Source organism: Xenopus laevis, chromosome 3S (assembly GCF_017654675.1).
Source record: "Xenopus laevis strain J_2021 chromosome 3S, Xenopus_laevis_v10.1, whole genome shotgun sequence".
NCBI lineage: Eukaryota > Metazoa > Chordata > Amphibia > Anura > Pipidae > Xenopus > Xenopus laevis.
Genome location: NC_054376.1, coordinates 90,275,989 through 90,301,634, shown reverse-complemented (window position 1 = coordinate 90,301,634; position 25,646 = coordinate 90,275,989). Strand labels below are relative to the sequence as shown.

The 25,646-nt window shown below is 38.5% G+C and overlaps 1 protein-coding gene across 3 annotated transcripts in view; it reads right to left on the bottom strand.

The window, feature by feature from the left end:
- hmga2.S (high mobility group AT-hook 2 S homeolog) overlaps positions 1-23,209 on the bottom strand; it is a 56,133-nt gene extending 32,924 nt beyond the window's left edge. Inside the window, exons 1-3 of one of the 3 annotated variants that reach the window (XM_018253981.2) lie at positions 22,423-23,209; positions 19,001-19,090; positions 5,907-5,957 (exon numbers count right to left, since the gene is read on the bottom strand). In XM_018253981.2, coding sequence (XP_018109470.1) covers positions 5,907-5,957; positions 19,001-19,090; positions 22,423-22,527 — 246 coding nt within the window. In that variant the 5' untranslated portion in view covers positions 22,528-23,209. The remainder of the gene's footprint in view (positions 1-5,906; positions 5,958-19,000; positions 19,091-22,422) is intronic. The other 2 variants (XM_018253983.2, XM_018253984.2) reach the window with 2 other exon arrangements.
- Positions 23,210-25,646: the final 2,437 nt, after the last annotated feature.

Genomic DNA, 25,646 nt, shown 5'->3' with positions numbered 1-25,646 from the left:
GATTCAGATTGAGCATTTAGAATACTTAAATGAAGGAAAGTTGTTAAGACTCAAAGAGAAAGAGGATTGATTGCGATGGACATGGTCATCCATAAAAACTATGAATACGCATTCAAAGACTTTGTTTGTCAGTATCATATAACCTCAGCAGAGGCCTGACATTATAAACACATGCTGCCAACATGTCAGTGCCTATTGCAAGTGGCCACTCCAACAACAGGTATTTGTATGATTCATTCACAGGAAGCTCAGGCTTGCTTAATCATGATCCACTTTAATGAGTTCTTACAAATTATATACCTTCCGCATTTCATTTTAGAAACACTTAATGAAATGTATTGATTGTATTTAGTACATATTAACAAAAACTACCATGACCTATGTAACATTAAAAAAATATAAAAAGCAATTGGGGGGGGGGGGAATATTGATTTTATCCTGACCTGCAGCAAGTTGGCAGGATGCTGGGATTTGTAAGCACAACACAAGTTGGATGACCATACAGTGGACATACACCATGGGTATGTATAGTTTTGCCTTAAGCTGGGCACCAACTCTTACGTTAGTTAATACACATTCTATTTTTTAGACATTATGGAAACAGAGCTATAAGCCAATGACTATTTGGGAAAAATAATACCGCACATTGCATAGCTGGAGCCTCTATAGATTGCTGCAAAACGGAAAATGGTCAGATGTTGAATCTTTACATGACCTATATGCAAGGTCATGTCATGTAAAATCCATCCAGCGATTAAGGGCTTTAGCACACGGGAAGATTCAGGGAGATTTAGTCAGCTGGCGACTAATCGCCTCTTCTTCGGGGCAACAATCTCCCCGTACTGCCTTCGGCCTGCTAAAATGAAAAATCGCCTGCGCAATGCACTCGTGTCACTTCGATTTCCTTGTGAATCCTTTCCATGTGAGGCAACCTTGCATATAGGTTCACAAGCAGGCAACAGGAATGCTTTGAAATTTAACAAAATAAAACAAACTACACTGTTGCAAAACCCAAGGACTATACCAATAGTTTAACAGTGATCTATAAATGCAATTGCTACTGAATAGTGATCGGCGAATTTATTAGCCAGCGAAAATTAAATTAAAAAAAAAAAAGATGCTAGCGTCAAAAACAAGACGCAGGCGCCGTTTCGCGAATTTTTCTACTGAAAGCAAATTCTGCCTGTCCAGCTAATTAACAGTCCTGTTAGAGATACAGTCATGATTTTGATGGTGTCGTTTTTATTACTGCATTATGCCGAGTGCGTGCTTTGCAAATGTAAAATGTTAATTTCAAACTAATAGCTTTTGTTTATGGTTTTAATAATGCTATGTGGGCAGTCATCCTGTTCATTATGCTAGAGCCTGTTCAGTAAAACCCAGCACAGCATCATGCAAGTTCTTTAAGGCAGCTACTGCCTCAGTTATCCGATTCTTATCTCCCAGTTCTCTCTCTCTCTCGGGAGTTTGGGTCTGACCAGAGTATTGCTAGTATACAAGCTGAAGCAAATGGAATACAGGGTGGTATTGAGTGTATTTTTCCCTGGTAGGAAACAGCTAAAACCACCTGTATAGCTTCCTACTGACCTAAATTGAAACAGCCAGACACAGCAGTTCTCACGTGAAAATACACATGAGCATTTTAATCACTTTTAGTAGCAGTGCTAGGAGGTTTTAGTCAAGGCTATGGTACACAAGGGATTTTACCCATCAAAAGTCAACAGTGGCTAAACATGTCACCACTCATGATAATATATTAATATTTATAATGATAAATGATTAGGCAGTGTAGACTTGTAAGAAAGCATATAAATTTGTCCATAAAATTAAGAGTTCCAGCTGAGACACTTGTGGCTAATGTACTAACACAGTGGATCAGTGCAGCTACATACAGCAATTAATCACATCTTTGCTTTCATTTTCTAATTTGCTGTAGACTGATGAAGAGGCATCACACCATTGAACTGGTCCAGAGGGTACTAGGGGAAATCCTAGCAGTCCCCCGTGGGCTCAAGGGTCTCCAACCTGCCAGGGAACCCTTAAAGGTTTATGTCATCATGTAACTATTAAGGTGGCCATAGATTTCGTTATCATAAGACCATGCTTATCTTGAAACGATCATGTAAGATTTGTCCATCAACTAAATAAGATAATTTCAAGTGATATAGTCTAGTTGAAGCTATCAAAACTGTGGGTAGCTGCCTGGTGGGTTTGGGGTATATATCTGGTATACCCGTGGGTTTTTTTTGTACAGCCTATGATTAAAGAGATACTGACACCAGAAATTAAATTCTTTTTTACAGCTATCATAATATTGCCTTTGAAAGCTACTTATAACTTTGACATAAGTTATTTGCACAATGCTTTTAAATTACCTGTCTGATGCCCCATGTTCCTGTATGAGGGGGCTGCCATATTTGTGCAGCAGGAGTCAGTTAGCATTAGAAACTCTAACTGAGAGGCTGAGATGGGACAGTCAGGTTGACAAAACAGTCAGGTTTAAAAACTTCAACTAACAATTACTTACAAAAACAAGCCTCTCTGCAAAAAACGATCAACATGACCTATAGGTAACTTAATCTACATTAATATTTTAAAAAGTATTTTTTTTAGTGTCAGTATCACTTTAAGTGTTTACTGGCAGAAACGCATAAGGCTAAATAAAGTTCTCAGTTCTTTTACAAGCCTATTTGTGGGATCTGTGAGTGGCTGCCGGTTTCTCCTTTAGCTGCCTGCTTGGCCCTGCACACAATTGGACGATTGATACATTTCACGGTGACCGATGAAAGTTTTCTAACCTGCCTGATGGATGAAAAATCTTTAGATACATGATCGTTTGGTGCCCACTAAACTTTCCTTTTTTTCTTCTTCATTTTTTGACTTGCCTTCATTCCAGCTTTCAAGTGAAGGTCTGACCCCAGCATCCAAAAAAACTATTATTTGTGAGGCTACGATTTTATTGACATTGCAACTTTTTTCTATGCAGGCCTTCAATTCATATTGCAAAGTCTCATTCAAACTGCTGCCTGCAACCACACAGCTACTGAAATTCCAAACTTGCCAGTTGCTGAACAAAAAGACGAAGTCAAAAGTAACAGAAAATAAAAAGTGAAGACCATTTGAAAGTTGCCTCAAAATATCACTCTACAGCATACTAAAAATTAATTTAAGGTGAACAACCCCTATGTCCATCAATGAATATGAATATGTGCAAATTGTAAATTGTAAACTATAGCAACCATGGAAGACCTATGTCTCAGACATCAAATTAGTAGAGAGGAAGCACAAATTACAGGCTTAAAACATTTTTAAAATATGAAAAGCTGTTTTCTTGTGCATCATACAGTATAGGCAAGTAAAGAGAAGAGAGCTCTAATTGCATTGGAGAGGGGACTTAATTGTAGTAGTATGTAAAAATCAATGCTTTATAGTTGACTGTTAGCAATTAAATTAGCCCACCCCGTTGGCTTCCAGTAATAAGTAGCTATAGAAGTGTTGTATACATCACCATATAGTTTGGAAAACTAGAAAATCATCTTTAACCAACCCAGAATGGTTTGCAGTTGAACAGCATAAGATTTTAATATAAGGGGATTTACAGCCAAGATTACACCCTGCTCTAGAACATTTGCTGTGCTCACTTCCAGTTTAATTCATGTTCTTTGTTGCAAGTTGTTCCCCAAAGGAAAGTTATTTGGATTGTCTCTCTCCTGCCGGGTTGTATTTTCTCTTTTAATGCAGCCAAATCACATCTTTATCATGATTTACAGCCCAGGTGAGGTTTGGAATGACAACTAGCATGCATTACAAGCAAATTATTATTTTGGTATGCTTTTACCTCAAAATCAAAGCCTCAAAAACAAAGAAGGTTGTTCATATGGTCATAGTTTTAAAGTAAAAAAGAAAAAAAAAAAAAAAAAAGTCACCACACAAGTTACAAGAGGCAAAAAAGAGCATCAGACTTAGAAAGAGATGTTTTTATGTGGTTTGTGTGTAGCAATATAGAAAGTGAACGGGCAGTCTTTACATTTATGGCTGAACATGTTAGTGATATGCTTTGCCAATGAATGCAACCAAATCCTAACCCAGAAATAATGGCCTTTGGTTTTGCTGCCACTCCCACCATCACACAGCAGGTGGTATCTAGGGCCTATGATTTATGCAACATCTACAGTATAATGATCTCCCCCCCCCCCAGACACACACAATGTAACTATGTTATCAACACCTTCTTCAAATATACTTGTAAGTTATTTTAAACTAAACTCTTCCTCTTGGATGCGGACTGTACTCATTCAAGCGGTCACAGAAATTGCCGAGCTGCTCATCTGTACCAGCTTTTAACTGCATCAAGGTGTGCTTTAAAGTAAAATTAAGCCTTCTAAGGCTTTCAAAATGCTGCTGATTTCCTATAATACACCAAGTGCCCCTCTTGCGTAATGAAGCAACAAGGAATTAGAACATAATCACATTAACAGCTATGTGGTGGGCCCAAAATTGCTCCAAACATGATGGCCATATGATGCTTTCATCTGTTAAACTTTTGCTAGGATCTGCTTCCCTATGCAGAGGCATTGAAGTCAATGGCCAAAGGAGCCATGCGAAAGTGTAAATTAGACAAGAGTCTTGTAGCCTTTGCATTTACTGGCTGGGCCAAAGACAATGTAGAACTCCACAGAAAGAAGCTCTCACTCTGCAATAAATAGGCAGGCAAGTGAATTTGAACTGGTGCCTAGAAGAATATGGTACATATTCAACAATGCTACAGGTCAGTGAGGTACTTTGTTTTTTGCAAGTAGGATTCTGAAGCATGCCTGCTTAACTGGAACCTAATGGGGGGGGGGGGGGAATGATAGTAATGTCTGAAGTGTGTACACTTGTACATGTTGCCAAACTCTGGTTGGGGGTAAAAGTAGGTTTTGTTTTTAAAAAATATTGCACATCACCAGTGCTAGGATACTCGCACTGGGATGGAGTTTCCAGTGCAAGCGGCCAGGTCAGTCAGAGCGCATGCGCATAATGCACTTCTGACATTACACGCATAATGAGCAAACTGCTGCATTCGCTCAGTATATGCATGCGTGTACCCAAACATGGCCATTCGAACCAGGAGCTCCCTCCCGGTGCGGATGGCCTATCGCTGGCTATCTAATTTTTAGCTGGGGATAATATTTTTTGGGAAAAGGTGCCCTTTAAGTAAATATTGATGGTATTTTTCAACCAACTACACAAAGTCTGTTCAAAATTCATCAAGATAGCAGAAATCCTCAGCATGAGGTAGATTAAGGCTGTAGCACAACTGATGAGCCATAAAAAAAAAATACATAATAAAATTGTTGTAAGCTACAATAAGCAGGCCTGGATTTGTGGCAAAACAACAAGGCCCAGGCCAGCACAACTTTGGGGGTGGCATGCAACCCAACTGCCTCTACTCCCTACTGAGGACTGCATGGGAGATTTTAACAAATTAAATATCCCAAGCCCCAGTGCCGGCAGATAAAGTGTGTGAGCATTCTCGAGGGGACAGAAGGGGCAAAGATACGGACTGGCCTAGGGGGTAATAGATATTTGACCATGATAATAAGTCATTTATCTTAATTCTCTAAAACACCAAATTACAATTTTTCTCAAGATTTCAGCTGGGAATAATTTCAGTTCGTGCGGACGCAACTTTTCTTCAACAGATCTACAAACTAGTAAGATCTATAGTGGGGGGGGGGGGGAATTGCATTTTGACCTAATGGGGTCTACAATTCAGACAATTGCCATCGAACATATACTGAAAATTCATGACTATGTGCTACAAAATTAAATATAATATTTTTGAATAAAATAATGCATACCATGTAAAATGTTCAGATGATGAAAAAGAATCAAAGTTAAATATAAAAATTATAAATGCATACCCATTTCCTTGGACGCCCTCTTGGACGTTTCTCACCACTAGCCTCTTCTTCCTGAAAAAGATTTTAGATATTGGTTAAAAGAATATATTGAAAGCAGTACCATATTACAAAATATATCTATATCTCTCTATCTATACCTATATCCACACACACATACCTACACACGTATGGGACTGGTTATCCAGAATGCTCGGAACCTGGGGTTTTCCAGATAACGGATCTTTCCGTAATTTGGGTCATCGTGCCTTAAGTCTACTAGAAATTAATTTAAACATTAAATAAACCCAATAGGCTAGGTTGGCAGCAAGTTTGGACAGGCCGGCATCCAATTTGTCCAACAAGTAAAGCAGCAGCTTGCACATAGCATGTGTGTCTGTAAATGGCGAGGTGCTTTAATTGCCTATATACTAGCATACAGGCCTGGTTCTATTCAGTTGTCAGTAATTAACATTTTACCTCCATTTACTGTTCGGTCAAAACATCAAAAGGAGAGCTCAGTGTAGATCAGTAATGCACAAAATGCTTGTGACATTCTCAAAGAAGGCAAAATTTGAATAACATGATCTTAGGGGGGGGGGTCACAGCTCATCTTGTTACCTCTATGTTGTAACTATGCGATTTTTACATTTCAGCATAATCAGTAAATTCGACGTGCCAATTTTTTTGCTATAGCAAAATTGCATTATTTCATAACCCCAATGTTTAGCAAGGCTCTACAAAACATGCTATAAGACAGGCAACAACAAAGGTTACAAAAGTTTATCTGTAATCAGAGAGACAAATTTAACAAAGAGAGAGAGAGACACACTCTTTTAGTTCAGATTAGTTGAAGATTTTTTCAGGTAATCCATTCCAAAAAGTACCAAAATATTGCAGACTCCCAAGAAGAATGATGTATTTGGAGCAATCTTTTTCACCTACTTGTGCCATTTCAATGAATGCCACGGAATATCATTCCATAGTTAGCAGCATTGGAACATAAACAATGCCTCCCGTAGTTAAAAACACATTGGCTAAACACCCATTGCCCCACAGCTATGAAGAAGATGGGTGCAGTCCAGCGAGGGCTCCCAGCTTGATTCAATGGAACCCCCATGCTTGGCATAGTGTTAGGGAACTTGCACATGGGCAATTCACTGTTGCATCAATGAGGGAGATTTTTGTATCTGGTAATCTGCTCTGAAGTGCTGTTCACCTTCCGAAAACTTTTTTTTTCCAGTTCAGTTGGTATCAGATAGTACACCACAGAAACAAGACTTTTTTTCCCCAATTGCTCCGTTTGTTATTTTTGACAGTTCTGAAAAAGCACAGAAATCCATTTCTCAAAAGAGCAAACAGATTTTTTTATATTTTATTTTGAAACCTGACATGAGGCTAGACATATTGTCAGTTTCCCAGCTGCCCCCAGTCATGTGACTTGTGCTCTGATAAACTTCAGACACTCTTTACTGCTGTACTGCAAATTGGAGTGATGTCACCACCCTGCCTTCTCCCCCCAGCATCTTAACAACATAACAATGGGAGGGTAACCAGATAGCATCTCCCTAACACAAGATAGCAGTTGCCTGGTAGATCTAAGAACAGCACTCAATAGAAAATCCAGGTCCCACTGCGACACATTCAGTTACATTGAGTAGGAGAAACAGCATGCCAGAAAGCAGTTCCATCCTAAAGTGAACAGGCAAAATGACCTGAGATAGCTGCTTACACACCAATATTATAATTAAAAAAAAAAATAAAAAAAATACACTTGCTGGTTCAGGAATTAAATTTTTAGGGATGCACCGAATCCAGGATTCAGTTCGGGATTCAGCCTTTTTCAGCAGGATTCGGCCGAACCCTTCTGCCCGTCGAACCAAATCTGAATCCTAATTTGCATATGCAAATTAGGGGCTGGAGGGAAATCGCATGATATTTTGTCACAAAACAAGGAAGTAAAAAATGATTTCCCCCTTCCCACCCCTAATTTGCATATGCAAATTCGGATTCGGACGAATCTCTCGCGAAGGATTCGGGGGTTCGGCCGAATCCAAAATAGTGGATTCGGTGCATCCCTATAAATTTTATATTATATTATTATTTTAAAATTAAAATAGAAATCAGGATTTTCTCTAAATATACTATTGTTAGCAAAGACCTGTCACATAGAATACATATTCATTAAATAAACACCCAAACTTATCATGAAAAACGCACTATTATGATTTCTAGAAAATGTACCAAATATTTACCGGTAGATACATTACCCAAATGATTTGTTTTATACATTCTCCCACATCTGGCATTTGCAGTTCTAGCCCTGCTTTAGCTAATTTTCCATGACTATTAGGATATATTATGGTACGGTTGCATGAGGTACTTTATAGCTGCTACTATAGGAGAGAAATATGCTAGTCAATGACACTAACATCAGTAACATTTTAAGACTTTGTTAAATAGCAATTACAAAACTCTCATCATTATATTATAGGATTCAATGTTTGTACCAGTCTAGTAACCAACCAGCAGGTAGCATTGATGGTTATTGGTTTGGAGCAAACATGTGATTGCATATGGTCTACTGATATGCAACAAAACTTGGGGCTTTTATATGCTACCTCAACATGAAGGATTGCCTTTTGAGCAATAAAACATGCTTTGGCTGCAACCATCTTCTATAAGAAAAATACTATACAGAGACCTTGTTTCAGTTGATTAATAAAAGCCAACGGTTGGTTAGCAGCAATGGGTTTATATGCTAGAGTGATTTTTATATCTGTTGGGTATATTTCTCCTAGTGTGCTTAAAAAACTTTAACAGATGGTATGAGTTTCACTTTACAGGGCGTTAGATTGTGCTGCCTACTGCACATTATAAAGTAATGCAAGTCTGCATTCTCACTTAGTGCTTGCTTTCATATTCCATGGCAGCCCAGTTTATATCCCCTATAATGGTAAGCATCAGTCAGCTGTCCTATGTTTAGAGTTTTTGTAGAAATTCAACACACTTGGCGTGCCATTGCCTTTAAAAAGAGACAAACCCTAAACATGAATATGGGTAGACTTGCCCTAGTTTACATACTAAACTTACTGCACTAACCTAAAGGTTCAGCAGCTCTATAACAGTAATGATCCAGATCTACAAAGTTTCATACAGGAGATCATCTTGGATCTTTTCAGGAATGTCAGTGACACATCGGCTGTTGAGAAGCAAAGCTTAGGGGGTCATTGCAAATCAAACAAAAGCCCAAATTGTGTTGCTAACTGCACCAGTTTGGACGCCTCCATGTAATGTGAATATGAATCAACCTTTTATCGTGGATTTTATATTCTACATACAGTATATTATGGGTCTGTCCATAAGCTCAGGTAAGTGACAGCAGCACAGAGCATGTGCAGTGAATCAGCAGAAAAGAAGATGGGGAGCTACTGGGGCATCTTTGAAAACACATATCTTTACTGTTTAAGGGCTGTGATTGCCTCAGGCTGGTACAGAATGCCAAAACATAATATGCAGAATTTCTGCCCAGATTCTTTGTTAAAGGGATGGTTCAGTATAAAAATAAAAACCATGTCAATATATAGGCTGTTCAAAAAAAAAAAAAAAAAATTTCTTCAATATAGTTAGACAAAAAATGTAATGTATAAAGGCTGGAGTGACTGGATGTCTAACATTATAGCCAGAACACTACTTCCTGCTTTGCAACTCTCTAGGTTTCCAATGATTGGTTACCAGACAGAAACCAATCAGTGATTCAAGGGGGGGGGGCCTTATGGGTCATAATGGTTTCCGTTTTTAATCTGAGCCGCATGCCGAGGATCAATTGCAAGTTCGCTGAACTGTCATGTCCCATTTGGCCCCCTTAAAGTCGCTGACTAACTGAGTTAGCGAGCTAGAAAGCAGGAAGTTGTGTTCTGTTCGACATTGGTTCAGTCCAGCCTTTATAGATTAAATTTTTTTATTTTGCACACCCTATTTACCCAGTTTTTATTTTTACTGTTCCTTTAAAGGAATTGTTCAGTAAAACAATAAAAACTTGAGGTTCAATTACAAACTCATTGAACAGTTTTGTCCCATGTGGCCCCCCTTAAAGTCACTGACTTAAGATGGCCATACAGGGGCGTTCAGACAGACCTCCCCAATCTAAATCTGGCCAAAAATCAGCTTAATCTAGTGGCCTAGTGTGATTTTTCTTTGTGATCGAGGACCAAATCGGCTAGTGTATAGACAGCCTAACTCAGGTTAGAGAACTAAAAAGCAGAACGTTCTGTTCAACATTTGCTCACTGCAGCCTTTATAGTTTACATTTTGGCTAACTAACCAGATTAGTATTTTATCTGCAAATGCAATCCCACTTAGTCTGCCCAACTAATCAAAACACACATGGGCTTACCTGCTGGTGGATAAGGTTGTAAGACTGTTCTTTTGATACTGCATAGTTCTCTAGAGCAGCAGATCCGAAACTGTGGGGAAAGCCCCCTAGAAATGATCCAGAAGAAGGAAGGGAACCAGACAGTAGGGCAGTTAGGCCTTTTTCCCCAAATAAACTATTTGCCAAGAGTTCTAGAAGCCCTGTTTGAAGCAATTAGGCTGTGGTTTAGGTGTACATTGCCGACTATAGATATTCTTGGATTTGTAACTAATAAAACACATTATTTTTATGTATCTCACTAGCAAAGGATAGCCTTGGCCAAATATTGATATCAAATGTCAAACCAAAGATCTAGCGCAGTGCTGTCCAACTTCTATGGTACCGAGGGCTGGAATTTTTCTGGCCTACACATGGCAGTGGGCCAATAACGGCTGCCATTGTATTACACTACCCCTTTTAAACCACACCCATGTTAAAAAAATGTTAAGACCATAACCACATTACTGGTGGTACCCATTATTCACAGGTGAAAAAAGATCAAGTCATATTAAGACATGCCCTTAAACCCTCCTCCCCTATGGATAGCGAAGCAACCTCCAAAACATGATTAAACACCTTGGGGACATCTAAAAATAATTTCCCATAGGCAGAGTACAAACAGGCAAAGAGAAACCTATCAAGACCACTCTTGGATGAACAGTACATACTGTACTATGTACAATGCCAGTGCTGCTCCTACAGTCTGTCTGAGTTGTAAACAGGTGAACAATGTGGAACTGAAAGTCTGATATGTGATTAGTGCAGGATATTACAGGTGTGAACAATGCAGGGCTTTTACAACATACATCGGAGGTGTGAACAATGCTGGGGCCAGATAATCTCCATTCTGATACCTTTCAAATCTTAAACAAAGGCAAGCAATTAAAAATACCAGACTACAATGGAAGGCCACAGTTGGACAACAACAATCTAGAGCAGGGGTGCCCAGGACGCCGATTGCGGTCTACCAGTAGATCATCCTCATGTTCCTGGTAGACTGCGACCTGGAGCCTGGAAGTGAGCGAGGCTGAGAGCAGAGGGGAAAGACACTGAAGGTGGGGCGGGCTGAGCAGAGGGGAAGGATAAGCAAAGGGGAAGAATACGGGAGGTGGGCTGAGCAGAGAGGAAAGACTTGGGAGGCGGGCTGAAGGAGGAGAAGGACATGGGTGGGAGAGCTTAAGAGCACGGGGGGGGGGGGGAGGCAGTGCTTTCATAACCTGCCAAATCTTGTAAAATGAACATGGTAATTAGGGGGTGTGAAAAAAAAAAAATGTGGGGCAAACAGCCAGACCAATAAAGATTAGGTTAAATGAACATAAATGTACGATACGCAATTACAAACCACAACCCCCATTGACTTTAGGTAGCAAACAGAATGAAAAGGACACATCAAAAATAAAAAGGGAAACATTATTGGCAAAACATTTTTTCACACAGGGTCATCGTGTGGCACAATTCCAATGGCAGATTTTAGAAAGAGTATTTGTTAATCAAGGGCAAAATAAAAAACGCAAGTTACTCCAACGGGAGTGCTACTGGATCTGGTTGCTCCAGACCAGAAGTCCGAAGGGTCTCAATGAGGACTACAATTTATCTTGTTTTATTTAACCATTGGTCATTGGGTTAAGAAACTTGTTACAAATCATTCCATTTTTTCCTGTCTCCACAGATAAGATAAATCTATTTGCACACTTCAGGGACAGGTAAAGCTTCCTTTTCCAATTAGGGTTAGTAGAATTTTTTAGATTTGTTACATTTTATTGAAGAGGCCCAGGCCTAAAATTGTAATCTTTTTATCTTTTTTAGATACACTGTTTCTTAACACTTGGATGGATTATATTCACTTTACTCAGCGTGTCTACAGCTTGCTTATGGATGTTATTTATACACTTTGTATGTTTTTTAATAATTTCAATATTTTTAGCACTATATATTTGTTAACGCAAGCTGGAAGGTGTGATTTCCAATTTTATATGCTAATTTTATATGCTAATTTATTGTAATGCGTCACCCTTTAAATTGTCGGCACATGATCACTGTAGTATGCTTGATAAAGGGTCTCGCCCCGAAACGTTGCACGTCCGCACTAATAAACGCAAGGGGTAACCCTGCATAAAGTTCCTTGTGTGCCAGTGTGTTTACCATTTTGATGCCATATTGGAGGTCGCCGGACTCCTAGCACTGAGCACCAGGAGTTCTCGTTATTCTATCTCCAGGAGTGTGCTCTGCTTCACTCTTTGTCGCTTCAATTAGGGGGTGTGGCCACAAAATTTGGCGTGGTCAAAAAAATTCCGCTGCGCGTTTTCAAGGTAGATCTCCTGATGGGGGCCAGGTGTCAAGAGTAGATCCCAGTGTAACAAAGTCTGGGTACCCCCTGATCTAGAGCATGACTACAAGAGAGGAAGCCAAAATACCAAGACTCAAATTTTGATTATTTTTTTGACAAAAAAAAAAAAAATATATATACATATACACACACACACATCACAAAATGATGCTATATTTTGAACTTGTAAAATTAAATAATTATCTAGGTATCAAAATGTCTATGGGGGAGGAGGAATTTGCCACATTAAAAAAAAAAAAAAAAGAGTTTTTTAGTAACGGTATAAAACGGGGGGAGGATACTCCCATATTTGGCATTATTTGCTGCTATTTTCGTAGAGTAAGACAATATATATTTATTTTACCTTACTTGACTAAAAGGTTATTAACTACCCTTCAAAATGGAATCATTTTTTGCAAAACACATTTTGCATATATAACAATGCTAGATTATTAACATTTACTAAACTTTTGGCAACAATTCATAAAAGAATTTTAAGATCTTCAGGAAATAAAAAGTTACATTTTAATATGAATAAAAAGGGAGACCTTTAATTAATGAATATATACTTGAGAGTCAGTGTCTGTAGATCTTTCTAACAAACATTTACTCCGCTGCCTAAGTAGAATTACAGAGGGTATAAAACAAGTACGTATTTAATTAGTATACGTTGACCCTATAGAAAAACATGGTTTGTCTTGCCCAGTATTTATAGTTTCACATGTAAAAAGGACAATAAAACAATGTTTCTTTACCATGTTCTCACTAGACTGCTGCTCAGAGGAAACCTTAGAAACATTGGAGTCTTGTTAAACACCACAAGTTAGTGGTAAAGTAATATAAGGGGAATTTAAAGAGCTATTGGTAGCTGTTAAAAGGGAAGAAAGCAAACATGTGATTTAATAGGACAGCCTACATAAAGTAGTTTGCCTTGTTGAATGGCAGGGGTTGCCTTGACGGTTAGTCAAATAGCAAGGTGGTTCCTGCCATTTTACACTACACCAGCAACTTTTTTATAATTAAGTAGTCCACATTAAAATGTTTATTTGGGAGTTTGAAACAGAAGTTACAATTCACTCTTCAAAACATTTTATTGGCCTTTGTTTAAAGGTGTATAATGTTGAAATGTTTGAGAAGAGGGTCTGGTCTAGTATTAATTCAAGAGTAATGGTTTCTGGCCATTACACAGACCTTAATACAGGTACCAATACATTACAATGATACTTCTGGGGCTAAGAAAAACGGCAGGTCTGCACAAGATGCAGAAGAATGAGATTATTTCATGGCATCCGATTCTCTGTGTTTTTTCTTGCACCAAAGTTTGCTTGACAGCTTTATTTTCATTCTTGTGTTCATCTGCCTAGTAGTGGGGACATTTAACAGTTACCTACACCTGCAGAGAACTCAAGACACCAGGTTTATGTTCCTCGTGTGGTAATGTTAAAGAAGAACTAAACCTCAGGAATGAATATGGCTACAAATGTAATATACAGTATACTGAACTTGCTGCACCAGCCTAAAGTTTCAGCTTCTCAATAGCAGCAACGATACAGGATTTCAAACTTGTCATAGGTGGTCACCATCTTGGAAAGTGTCTGACACTCGCATGCTCTGGACTCTGAGCAGCTGTTGAGAAGCTAAAGCTTAGGGGTCATCACAAATTATCAAGCAGAAAATGAGGTTAGCCTGTAATATAAGCAGATACTACAGGGCGGATTATTAAATTATGATGCTAGTTGCACTGGTTTCTGTGCTGCCATGTAGTAATGTATGTATGTGCTCTGTATATTTTGAGTGGGTCCCTAAGCTCAGTAACTGAGAGTAGCACAGAACATGTGCAGTGAATCAGCAGAAAAGAAGATGGGGAGCTACTGGGGCAACTTTGAAGACACAGATCTTTACTGCTAAAGGCTGTGGTTCCCATTGGCTGGTACAAGAACTCTAAACATAATGTACTACATTTCTAGTCTATTTCTTTAGTAAAACTTTAAAGGCTTATAAAATCATTCCCAAGTGTTATTCTATGCAAGATAACAAATGGATACACATTACCATTTAAGACTACTCTGCCTAGAAAGTTGTGGTTTCCAGTGTAAAATAAATATGTTTAAACAGCAACACTGTATTCCTGACCATAAATGATAATGATAAGTGGATAATCTAAATTTTATCATGTGGATGTGGATAAGTTTTTTTTCAGAAAAAATAAATAAACTTGGAAGTGGGGCAATTACAATCCTCAAAAGGCTTACAATGCATAAAAACAGTGATAAACATTTAAAGCACCGCGTATCTTGACAGCTCTATATAAATAAATGATGATGAAAATGATAAAATAATTATTTTCTGTGATTGTAATTCTTACATACAGTAAGAGCAATATCAGAACTTTGTGCTTAGTTATTTAATTGCAATAATGGCAATGGCCTGCATGAAAAGTCTTGCTGTCTGCAGTGACCAGGAGACAGAAAATGAGAAAATAAAAACGGTGTGCCCAAATCATATAGCAAAGGAGATCAAGGCATCAATCCCTGTACCAGAGATAATGCAAAGTGATGTCTGATCACGGTTGAAAGTTAAATTTTATTTCACTATTAGCACTCTTATGTTACAAGGTCTGTTTATTTGGTAAAAATATTGTGAAAACCTATAGCATTATGGGACCAACATAAAATAGCTCACGGCAAAAACATTCCAAGTATTTTGTATAGACAGCAGCAAAAATGAACAAAACAGATCAGTACTATCCAATGGTTCCTCTAAGCAGTGTGCTTATACAAATTTTGAGGCCAGCGCACCACAAATCATGGTGTGCACAAACCCTCAAAATACTGTATTCACATAGTTTTTATAAAATCTGCACACGAGTTTTTTTGCACACATGGCAAATAAGGAATTAGAGGGTACATCCACAATGGGTCTTCTTCATGGTTAATCTGTTTGTTTTTTTTGTTTTTTTTTTTTACACCTCATTGACCACCTCACTGGCCAAAAGATTTAATAAACACACAAAGATGCTGGGAGTACAGTGACCTACAAAAACACTTTCCTTAAACTTCAGACATCATTTGCTCATAAAAGGTATGTCAAAAGTTCCACAAGCCGAGCTTTTGGTTGAAGAATTCTGTTGAAAATTTACAAAATGGCCAAATGCTTTGCTTACTCTTGCCATCTTTAGGCTACCGTTACACAGGCAACAAACATTACAGTGCAGTGAAGTCTGTTGATAATTATATGTATCACTCTTCAGCAGTGGCATGTCTGGAAAAATCTCATACAAGCCACGGTCCAATTACTTGTGTCACATATCTGCCTCACAAGTCCATATGTGAAGTGTCAGAGAAGGACATCTAAATTATTATCTGCAAATGAAAGAGGTATGGATTGGTATAGTCATGGTTTGCCTGATAGCACTGCAATCTGAAGTTGCTGCCCCCAAATTTAAGCATTTTAACCATTCATCTACATATTTCAGACATGGATTTAATACTTAAGCTTTTATTGCAAGAAAAGGCCATGGCCCTCAAAATGCTTTCGAGTCGACCACCAGGAGCCTTTCCTCAAGAACAGAGAGGAAGGCCTTAGGGTGGCCTGAAATTTTGCAACATTTTCAGTTGTGGTCATAACAACACAGACAATTTTTGGCTACTGTAAACATGCACCTAGTTTTAACTATACAAAATGAGTTCGCAAAATTCAGCCATACATATTGAATAAAATGCAATATAGAACACTTTCATGTATAAAGCATTTCAAGAAAATAAAAACAATTCTAAACACAGTCTATCTACATGCACATCTCAGCGACAAGGAGGAAATGGCAGGTTGCAGCATTGGGAGTATTGTTCTTGGAACCTTTGTCAAACCTGGCAGGGGAAATTTAGGGGGGGGCGCACGAAGATTCCTCCTATGGCCACAAGTCCTGGGAATTCACAACTGGTATATAAATGTGCAACACTTAGGGACAGTTTTATCAAGGCAGGGTCAAACAGTTAATTCGAATTTTCAAGTGTCAAAATTCACACTTCGTTCACAAGCAGTGTTGTTGGTGTATGAACTCTATTATGAAAGGTACTTTAGGGTACAATGTACAATACAGACTAGATATGTCCTGATCTAAGCAATTAATAGTCATGTCACATTAAACTTCCTTCTGCCTTTCAAAGATATAAGCACTCTTTCAAACATCTCCTCTTTTAGAGAAACCAGTGCTCAAGGCTCTTAAAATCGAAAACAATCTGGATTAAAAGAAGGGTTTGCATTTGACTTCTGACAGTTAAATCTACTAGCACGTGTTATTCTACAATGGAATAGTTGTTTGTTGGCATATTTCTCTTTCGTAATACAAGTGGAAGTAGCAATAGTTGGTCCAATGAGGAAACCACAACAAAGAATTTATGCTTGCTTGGATTATGAAGTAACTTTTGGACAAAACATCTGTGAGCACTGCTTTATTAAGAACACAAGCTCTATTAAAGATATATTAAAGATATGATTGTTGTTTTTTTAACCCATTGTTGTTCCACACCATGCAATAAGCACTATATGCATCAACTATTATAACACGTTCCTCTTTAAATGGATTTTTTTTTTATTTCTAAATTACACTGCAAATAATTCACTCTAGCATATAAAATTTCATTCCAGAACAAACAAGTGTATTTTGGTGTGTATTGGTGTGTAGGCAGCCATCTCAGGTCATTTTGCCTGGTCATATGCTTTCCGAAATGGCCAGTGCTGCACTATGAAAGTGCTTTCTGGCAGGCTGTTTCTCCCATTTAATGTAACTGAATATGTCTCAATGGGACCTGGATTTTACGATTGAGTGATGTTCTTAGATCTACCAGGGAGCTGCTGCTGCCTGGTTACCTTCCCATTATAATGTTATTTAATTCGCCCCCCTAGAGAAAATGTCATACCATCGACTTGGTATTTTTATCTTCCTGACAGGTCATTTTAATGGCTTGCAAGAAAACACCCGATTAATCAATCAATCGTGAGAGCCTTTTTCATGTCTGCCCTTCTAAAGGTGCATGTTTGTTAAACTCAAAAAGGTTTCAGTAATCTCCCTTATCACTAGCACAGAACAGCTCCCGTGCTGTCCCACAATGCCTAGCAATGCTGCCCTTCATCATGTCTGTTTGTTGAAGATAATTAGATTATCTAATATACAAAAGCTATGAATACTCAGCCTTCGGCCTCGTGCTTTTATATGGTCATGAAACTCCTCGGTAACTTATAATATCCTTATATTTTACAAGAAGGGGTACTTTATTCACTATATAATATACCAGAGGTATTTTTTGCCCAAAATGTGCGACTTTCCAGCCCAAGTAACATTCAATAACAAGCAATAACATTTAAAGGAGGAATAATTATTTAATTAACAAATCACATTTTTAAAAAGTCAATTTGTTGTACTTGTACAAAGAAGAGTAGGTTTTAACATGCTAGGTAAAAGATACAGGACCTTAGATGCCCTTTCTAAACCTCTGAATAGTAAATCGTGAATACCCATTTTAGGACTCAAAGACTGGTATTTCACACAGATCGAATTTCTCTCAACTCAAAACATTGGAAGGGTATGCAGAGCAGCAGAAGAGATCTTCCCAAACCCTGACTAAAGGTTAACAAATGCATTAAGACATGTTTTTATCATGTCTAGTAATATTTGCAGAACAAATATACCAACAGCCACGTGCCTTTGAAATAATCAGAGGGCAATCAATAACTGTTGTAATTTCGTCAGAATTCAATGGCTGGCTTGACAATTCACTTCTAATGCTTAGGTTAATGGACATAAAATGTAAATATTTTCATTGCAGCATACATTTAAATAATCAAGTTTTACTTTATTAGTATTTTAAGCTAAAATGCATTACTTCTGCGCAATTTTGCAATTAAGCCTCAGTGTTACATTTTTAATTACAGGAGTAATAAACTCATACATCACATTTAGTGAAATACAAAATGAAAGGAAATGCATAAAAATGTTGAAACAAACATCTTTCTCAAGACTGTTCCTCCAAGGGCCAAACTTGGCTGATAAAAAGTTTATCATCCAATTGAGAATGTACAACTCCTCTATATACATTTGTTGTTCTTTAGACATTGCTTTAACTCAACCCATCTTAAATAAATGTATACAGCACAATAAACATACCAATATTTTTTTTCAGGACACTAAACAGATTTTAAAGTGGTTAAACATGCCACACAAAAACACTTTCCTGGGACAAAGGTAAATGGCAACAGCAAACATACACCAATTGTGAGAGATCATTGTTTATTGGAAATGGCACAAACCATTCTTTCTCAGAGCAACTAATCTTTGACTATACAATCAGCAAGGGTTTGATGATGGTCTTCTAAACTCACCTTCTGTACCGATTTGGAGGGACTCTTATTCTTACTCCCTTTTGGTCTACCCCGAGGTCTTTTGACAGAGGTTTCTTCAGCTGTTGGCTCCTAAAGAATGAAATAAATTTGATATGGTAAAAGGAATTTAATGTGGGAAAATATTTTGCACTCTACAACAGAACCTAAACCCTCTCTCCCATGATCTACTGTACAGTTAAAACCTCGCCCTGAAACATATGTAACCAATGTATAAATGCTAGGATTTGCAGGAAAGAAAAACATTTACACACGGAGATGGGTAATAAAACGTTAAGTTCTGTACTTAGAGAGTACGTAGCAGTAATATAACAGAGAATGCACAGAGAGAAAATAAAAGGCTTTATGCATTTCGTAAAAATATTTAGACTGGACTTTATAGAAGTACACAATGGTGTCAATGTTCAGAGGTAGGTTTATGTGCAGTCCCCATTAAACAGCAAAGTCATCTGTGAGCCTGGTGCTGAATAAAAAGTTGGGCACAATGGCTGACAAATTCACACTTTGCATTTATAGCAATCAGCAGAGCTTTCAGAGAGATGACCCATAGCTACCAGAATAAATGCCAAAGCTTTTATAGCATGAGCAGATACTACCAGGTTACTATAAAAATTAAAAAAAAAAAAGTGTGTTTTGTTTGTGAAAAATGGCTATTGTACAAAAACAAACTGCACTGCATGGGCCTTTGGCAGCACATGTAAACTTTGGAGAAGCCGCACACCACACAATCCCAAAGGTTCTTATCCTGGTGCCCAGCGATAGAGGAATCGGCTACCTCACAACAAGGGTAAGAAGAATTTTACTGGCACACAGGAGTTGCAGTAGCAGGGCAAGCCCTTGCAATTTTATTATGCAGTAGTGCAACGTTTATCATGCTTGATAAAGGGGCGTGTCCCCGAAACGTTGCACTACTGCATAATAAAATTGCAAGGGCTTGCCCTGCTACTGCAACTCCTGTGTGCCAGTGAAATTCTTCTTACCCTTTGGCAGCACATTACATGATTATCAAATATATAAATACAACACGGACTCACCAACTAGATTGCTCCCCCTGTTCTGCAAATGGATCACTTCCTAAAGGAAGAGCTGTTTTGCAAAAACGTTGAACAGCGGTGCCAGGGCTTTGAGAAAGTGGTTACTTTCTGTATTTTAAATGTGACAGATCAATACATCCCTTTTAGCACATGGCAACCCCCCCCCCCATAGAGCCTAAAGGAAAACCACAAACAAGAAGTGAGTGTTCCTGTAGGCGCACAGCAGATAAAATTTTTCTTTCTAAAACTTGGGCAGCTTTTTTACCCCTCCTAAATAAGGGCTTGCAGGGGCAAACAATAAACACTCAGGCAACTGTTTATAGGCTGTGCAAATAAAAAAAAAAAAAAGAAAGAAAGCTACAAAGACATGTGCAGATTTTTCAGTGAAATGTTCTGCTTTTTGTGCATAAGGCAGCTGAGCAGCCATGGGGTATATGAAGTTAAAGATCGCCACAGTCCACTAGAGTGAAATCCCGCAACTCTCCATTAATTTCTATGGCATTTTTAAAGGCGTATTAATAAAAGGTCGAACTTTCACCCATTGATAAATACGCCTTTAAAAATCCCATAGAAATGAATGGAGAGTGGAGGAATTTCACTCAAGAGGACTGTGGTGATCTCTAACTTCACTCTTTGATAAATATACCCCCAGGAGTGCAAAGGACAGGTGTGTATATATATTTGTTATGCAGATGCTGCACTTCACAATACAGGGTTTTTGGTACAATATAAAGACATGAGGGAAACATTTAATCTTAAAGGGGTTGTCCACTTTTAGTATGATGTAGAGAGTGGTATTCTGAGACAATTTTCAATTAGTATTTATTTTTCATTATTTGTGGTTTTTGAATTATTTAGCTTTTTACTCAGCAGCTCTCCAGTTTGCAATTTCAGTAATCTGGTTGCTAGGGTCCAAATCACCTTGGCAACCATGCATAAGAGACTGGAATATGAATAAGAGGTCCTGAATAGAAAGAGGAGTAATAAAATGTAGCGATAATATGTTTGCAGCCTAACAGAGCATTTGTTTTTTAGATGGGGTCAATGACCCCCCATTTGAAAGTTGTAAAGAGTCAGAAGAAAAAAGGCAAATAATTGAAAAACTATATAGATATATAGATATATATAAAAAAAATAATGAAGAGTAATAGGAAAGTTGGTTAGAATTAACCATTCTAGAATGTACTAAAAGTTAACTTAAGGTGAACACAGGTTCAAAAGAGGTGTAATAAAAAGTAGCAATAACAATATGGGGCAGATTTATCAAGGGTCCAATTTCGAAGTTAAAAATACTTCGAAAGTCGACCACTGAATTGAAATACTTTGACGTCGAAGTTTTTTTCCCATTGAATTTGGGTATCCTGCGGTCGAAGTAAAATCTTCGATCGAACGATTAAATTCTTCGATCCGAACGATTTTACTTTGACTTCCAAAAACTCCGAAAAATGCTCTAGAAGGTCATTATAGGCTAACATACCACTTCGGAAGGTTTAATTTGGCAAAGTATTTAAGTCGAAGTTTTTTTTTTTTTTTAAAGAGACAGTACTTCGATTATTGAATGGTCGAACATTTGAACGATTTTACTTCGAATTTTAAGTCGTAGTATCCTATTCGATGGTCGAAGTATCCTATAATTACTTCAAATTTCTTTCCTTCGAAATTCCCTCTAATTCACTTCGACCCTTGATAAATCTGGCCCTATGTGTGCAGCCTCACGGAGCAGTTGTTTTTTAGATGGGGTAAGTGACCCCCCATTTGAAAGCTGGAAAGAGTCAGAAGAAAAAGGCAAATAATTGAAAAACTATAAAAAAATAAAATAAATAATGAAGAGTAATAGGAAAGTTGCTTAGAATTAACCATTCTATAATGTACTAAAACACAGGTTCAAAAGAGGAGTAATAAAAAGGTAGCAATAACAATATGTGTGCAGCCTCACAGAGCAGTTGTTTTTTTAGATGGGGCCAGGGACCCCCCATTTGAAAGCTGGAAAGAGTCAGAAGAAAAAGGCAAAAAATAAATAATGAAGACCAATAAGAAAGTTGGTTAGAATGAACCATTCTATAATGTAGTAAAAGTAAAAAAACACAGGTTGTGTATTAAGCCGGCAATAATCCCTCCATCCCCAGAGAGACACAGAAGGGCTGTAGGAAGGCTCGTGTGGTTGTAGACGCTGCAGCCTATCATTGTGTTCCGGGCCAGTGCAAGTGGCTAGTAGTCAGCTCTGTGCGCGATTTTATGAATGAAAAAAAAATGCCCAAGCACAAGGCAGTGTGCGCGCCTACATACACATGGATATATCGGTGCGTGTGTGCGACACAATTGTGGGCAACAGATAAGTGCACAGAATGGAGGGGGGGGTGCGGTACTGACTTTTTGCGGTTTCCGGGGTCTCCCTCGCCCCCTCTTCGGAGACTGTGAGGGGGATGCAGGTTGCTCCACGGACGAGGATTGGCGGGCTCCTTCCCTTGAGCTCATGGTAGAGTCCAGATAGAGTTTGAGCACAAGCCCGGCGATCTGTAGCAGCTTATAGGATCCGCACAAGGAGCCGCCGAACCGGACGTCCTGCTGCTGCCACTACTACTACTACTACTACTGCTGCTATTGCCGCCAGAGCGAGTGAAGGGAAAGAGCAGGAGAGCGAGGGGATCTGACCAGCGGGACTCACACAAAAGGAACTGCTCAAACGCCTCACTGTGGGATCATGGAAATAGGAGCTCAGGCAACAAGGGGGAACTGCACCACTGATAGGGGATCGATATGATGAGGGCAAACAAGGTCATAGGGCACGGGAGGTACCGGCAGAGACGCGGCTTCCCTAACTACACGGGGCTGCAGGCGGTGAGCGGAGGTCACGGCACATTTAAGTAATGCTGGCTGCCCACACGTGTGTGTAATTTGGGGGGTAAGGGAGGGTTTGTGTGAGTAGGGCGTGGGATTTAAGGCCGGCCCACGGATTCTAATGGGAAGGGTAAATAAAAACACCTTTACCCGTGGGTGGGAAAAATATAGGAGGAGGCAGCGACGAGAGTCTGGAGAAGCGCCAGATAGGACAGAAATAGAGCAGCGGCAGCGCTGGGAGAATCCACTAATACAAAGTCACGTGGCCAGTGCAGTTAAAGCTCCCAGTGGCCCCATTCCAAATGAAAGGGACAGCCTGGGGGAGTCCCTCGCAATACAACTGCAGCGGAGCAGCCCCAGAGCTTTCCAGCGATTGTACCACACGAGTTGGTTAAGTTCTCTCATTATGATGCAACTGCAAAGGGTTTATCAGAGGATTCAACCGGACTGGGCTGTTAGTGTTAAAAGAGACATATAGGATGAATGAAAAAACCCTAATTTTGTAGGCAATTATAAGCTGCTGATTGGTTCCTGTCCTACAGTGCAGTGAGCTGAGAACCACCTGCTCCCCTGCACAGCCTGGGAATTCAGGGAGAAGGGAGGGATTATTACAGTTTTTGCAGAAATATTCAATAAATCAGCCTGAAACACTACTTTTTTAAGAACAATTCATCTATATCTAAATGAGTATAATGCATTGCTACATTTTTTTTTTTTTACACTAAATATCTCCTTTAAATATGCCAGGGCACTACAACAAAGCTAAAAAAAAAAAATCAAAATTTCAATCAGACGTTAGATTTTTTTTAGTTTTTATTTTTTCTGGCGCAAACAGACTGGGAACATAAAGTCCTTTGTTCAGTAATAAATTCTAATTATCTACTCTGCAAGGACCAAACATGGAGTAGCTTCAATTTCAATTTTAGTTCAAGAAATAACAAAAAAAAGTATTTTTTTTTGTCATTAAAGGCACTGACACACGAGATGTTTTGTCACCTGCATTAAAGCAGCTGGGTATTTTACTGCTCATATGTTAAAGGAACAGTAACACCAAAAAAATTAAAGTGTTTTAAAATAATGAAAATATCATGTAGTGTTGCCCTGCCCTGCCCTGATCTGCTTGCTTCAGAAACACTACTATTATTAATATAAACAAGCTGCTGAGTAGCAATGGCGAAAATTGATAAAGGGCTATATGGCACAGGATAAATAATGGATAACAGATAACATTATGTTCTACAGAGCTTATCTGCTGTGTAACTTGAGCCTTTTCTCCTTTGAATGGCTGCCCCCGTTGCTACACAGCAGCTTATTTATATAAACAATAATAGTGTTTCTAAAGCAAACAGAACAGTTTTACCAGTGCAGGGCAACACTGCATTACATTTTTACTTTAAAACACTTTCATTTTTTGATGTTACTGTTCCTTTAACAGTGACTTGTAGAGTAGCAATAAAGTATGTTACAGTGTGTCAATGCACCTGCAAGTTAATAATCTTTAAATGTATCAAACGTATAGCAATTGAGCAATCACAGAGAAGGATACCTAGTAACTTATGTAACCATTATGTGATTCTCCAGGTAACTAGTTCAGGTGCTGAAGTTATTAGGATTATATTAAAACTCAACCTTTATTGAATAAATTAAAAAAGAAAACCACGCTGACAAAAAACCAAAAACCAAACCCACAAAATCACTGAAAATTAACCACAGTGATGCTGGACCGTGTCCATAAAACACAAAAAGATTAAAAGCACATAGGATGGAACAGTGGAAGAGTTGTGAACTGATAATTCTCTGTAACAGTATTTTATGGATAGTAACGATCAAGTGTGGGTTAATTCCGCTCTTTATGTGTCTATTTCAGTATTATATATAGTACACCCTTTTACTCCAAGTTTCAAAATTATAGCCTTGAAGCAAGACTGACATTCAGTGTAGTGTGAGTAATATTACTGAATTATCGTGCCACTTGCAAATTGTCAAAAAAACAACAAACAAAACCTCAAAAGGTACTCCATGCCAACCCAAAACCTCCCTTTTCCTTCTCCTTTAAATAAGTAGAACTACACACCACAGCAATAAGCAAAAAGTAAATTCTTAATAAATAACCCCCTTATACTGCCAGGCCATCATCTTGTTTTGTAATTAATCAGTGGGATGAGAAAATATAGTGGTTTAGATGTTTATAGTACATACATTGCTCTATCTTAAGTGGCATAACTGTAGAGAAAGCAGATCCCACAGCTGTGGTGACCCTGGGGTTTGCTTCCTCTATACAGGGAGACCACAATTTTACAATTGTGGCAGGTGATCTGCCACCTGCAGGGGCAGAAAATATATTAAATTAATTGTGGGGAAGGGGCACAATGTTACACCACTGCAGACCTTTTAGAGAAGCTCCTTTCCACTTTCCACAACTGTTTTTCATAGGAAAAATAAACCTCCCATGTTGCTAGTTTCCTCCAAACACCACAGCTGGATATAGGTCATTAGACAGTGGGATGACTGGCATGGGCTTTGATCCCACTGGTTAATGTGGAAGGTAAAGGCAGATAGTGATGAAGTCTTCCTTTTTTTCTTACTCAAATAGACTGTATTTTATTTCCCTGCACAACATCACATGGTGTAATTCTAGCATAGACTTACTACTAGCTAAACCATAAATTTCCCAGCAACACTATATTGGGCAAAAATAATTGGCTCATGCCTATTCTAGTGCAGGTATTATGAAGCATATTTATTTATTTTTTATA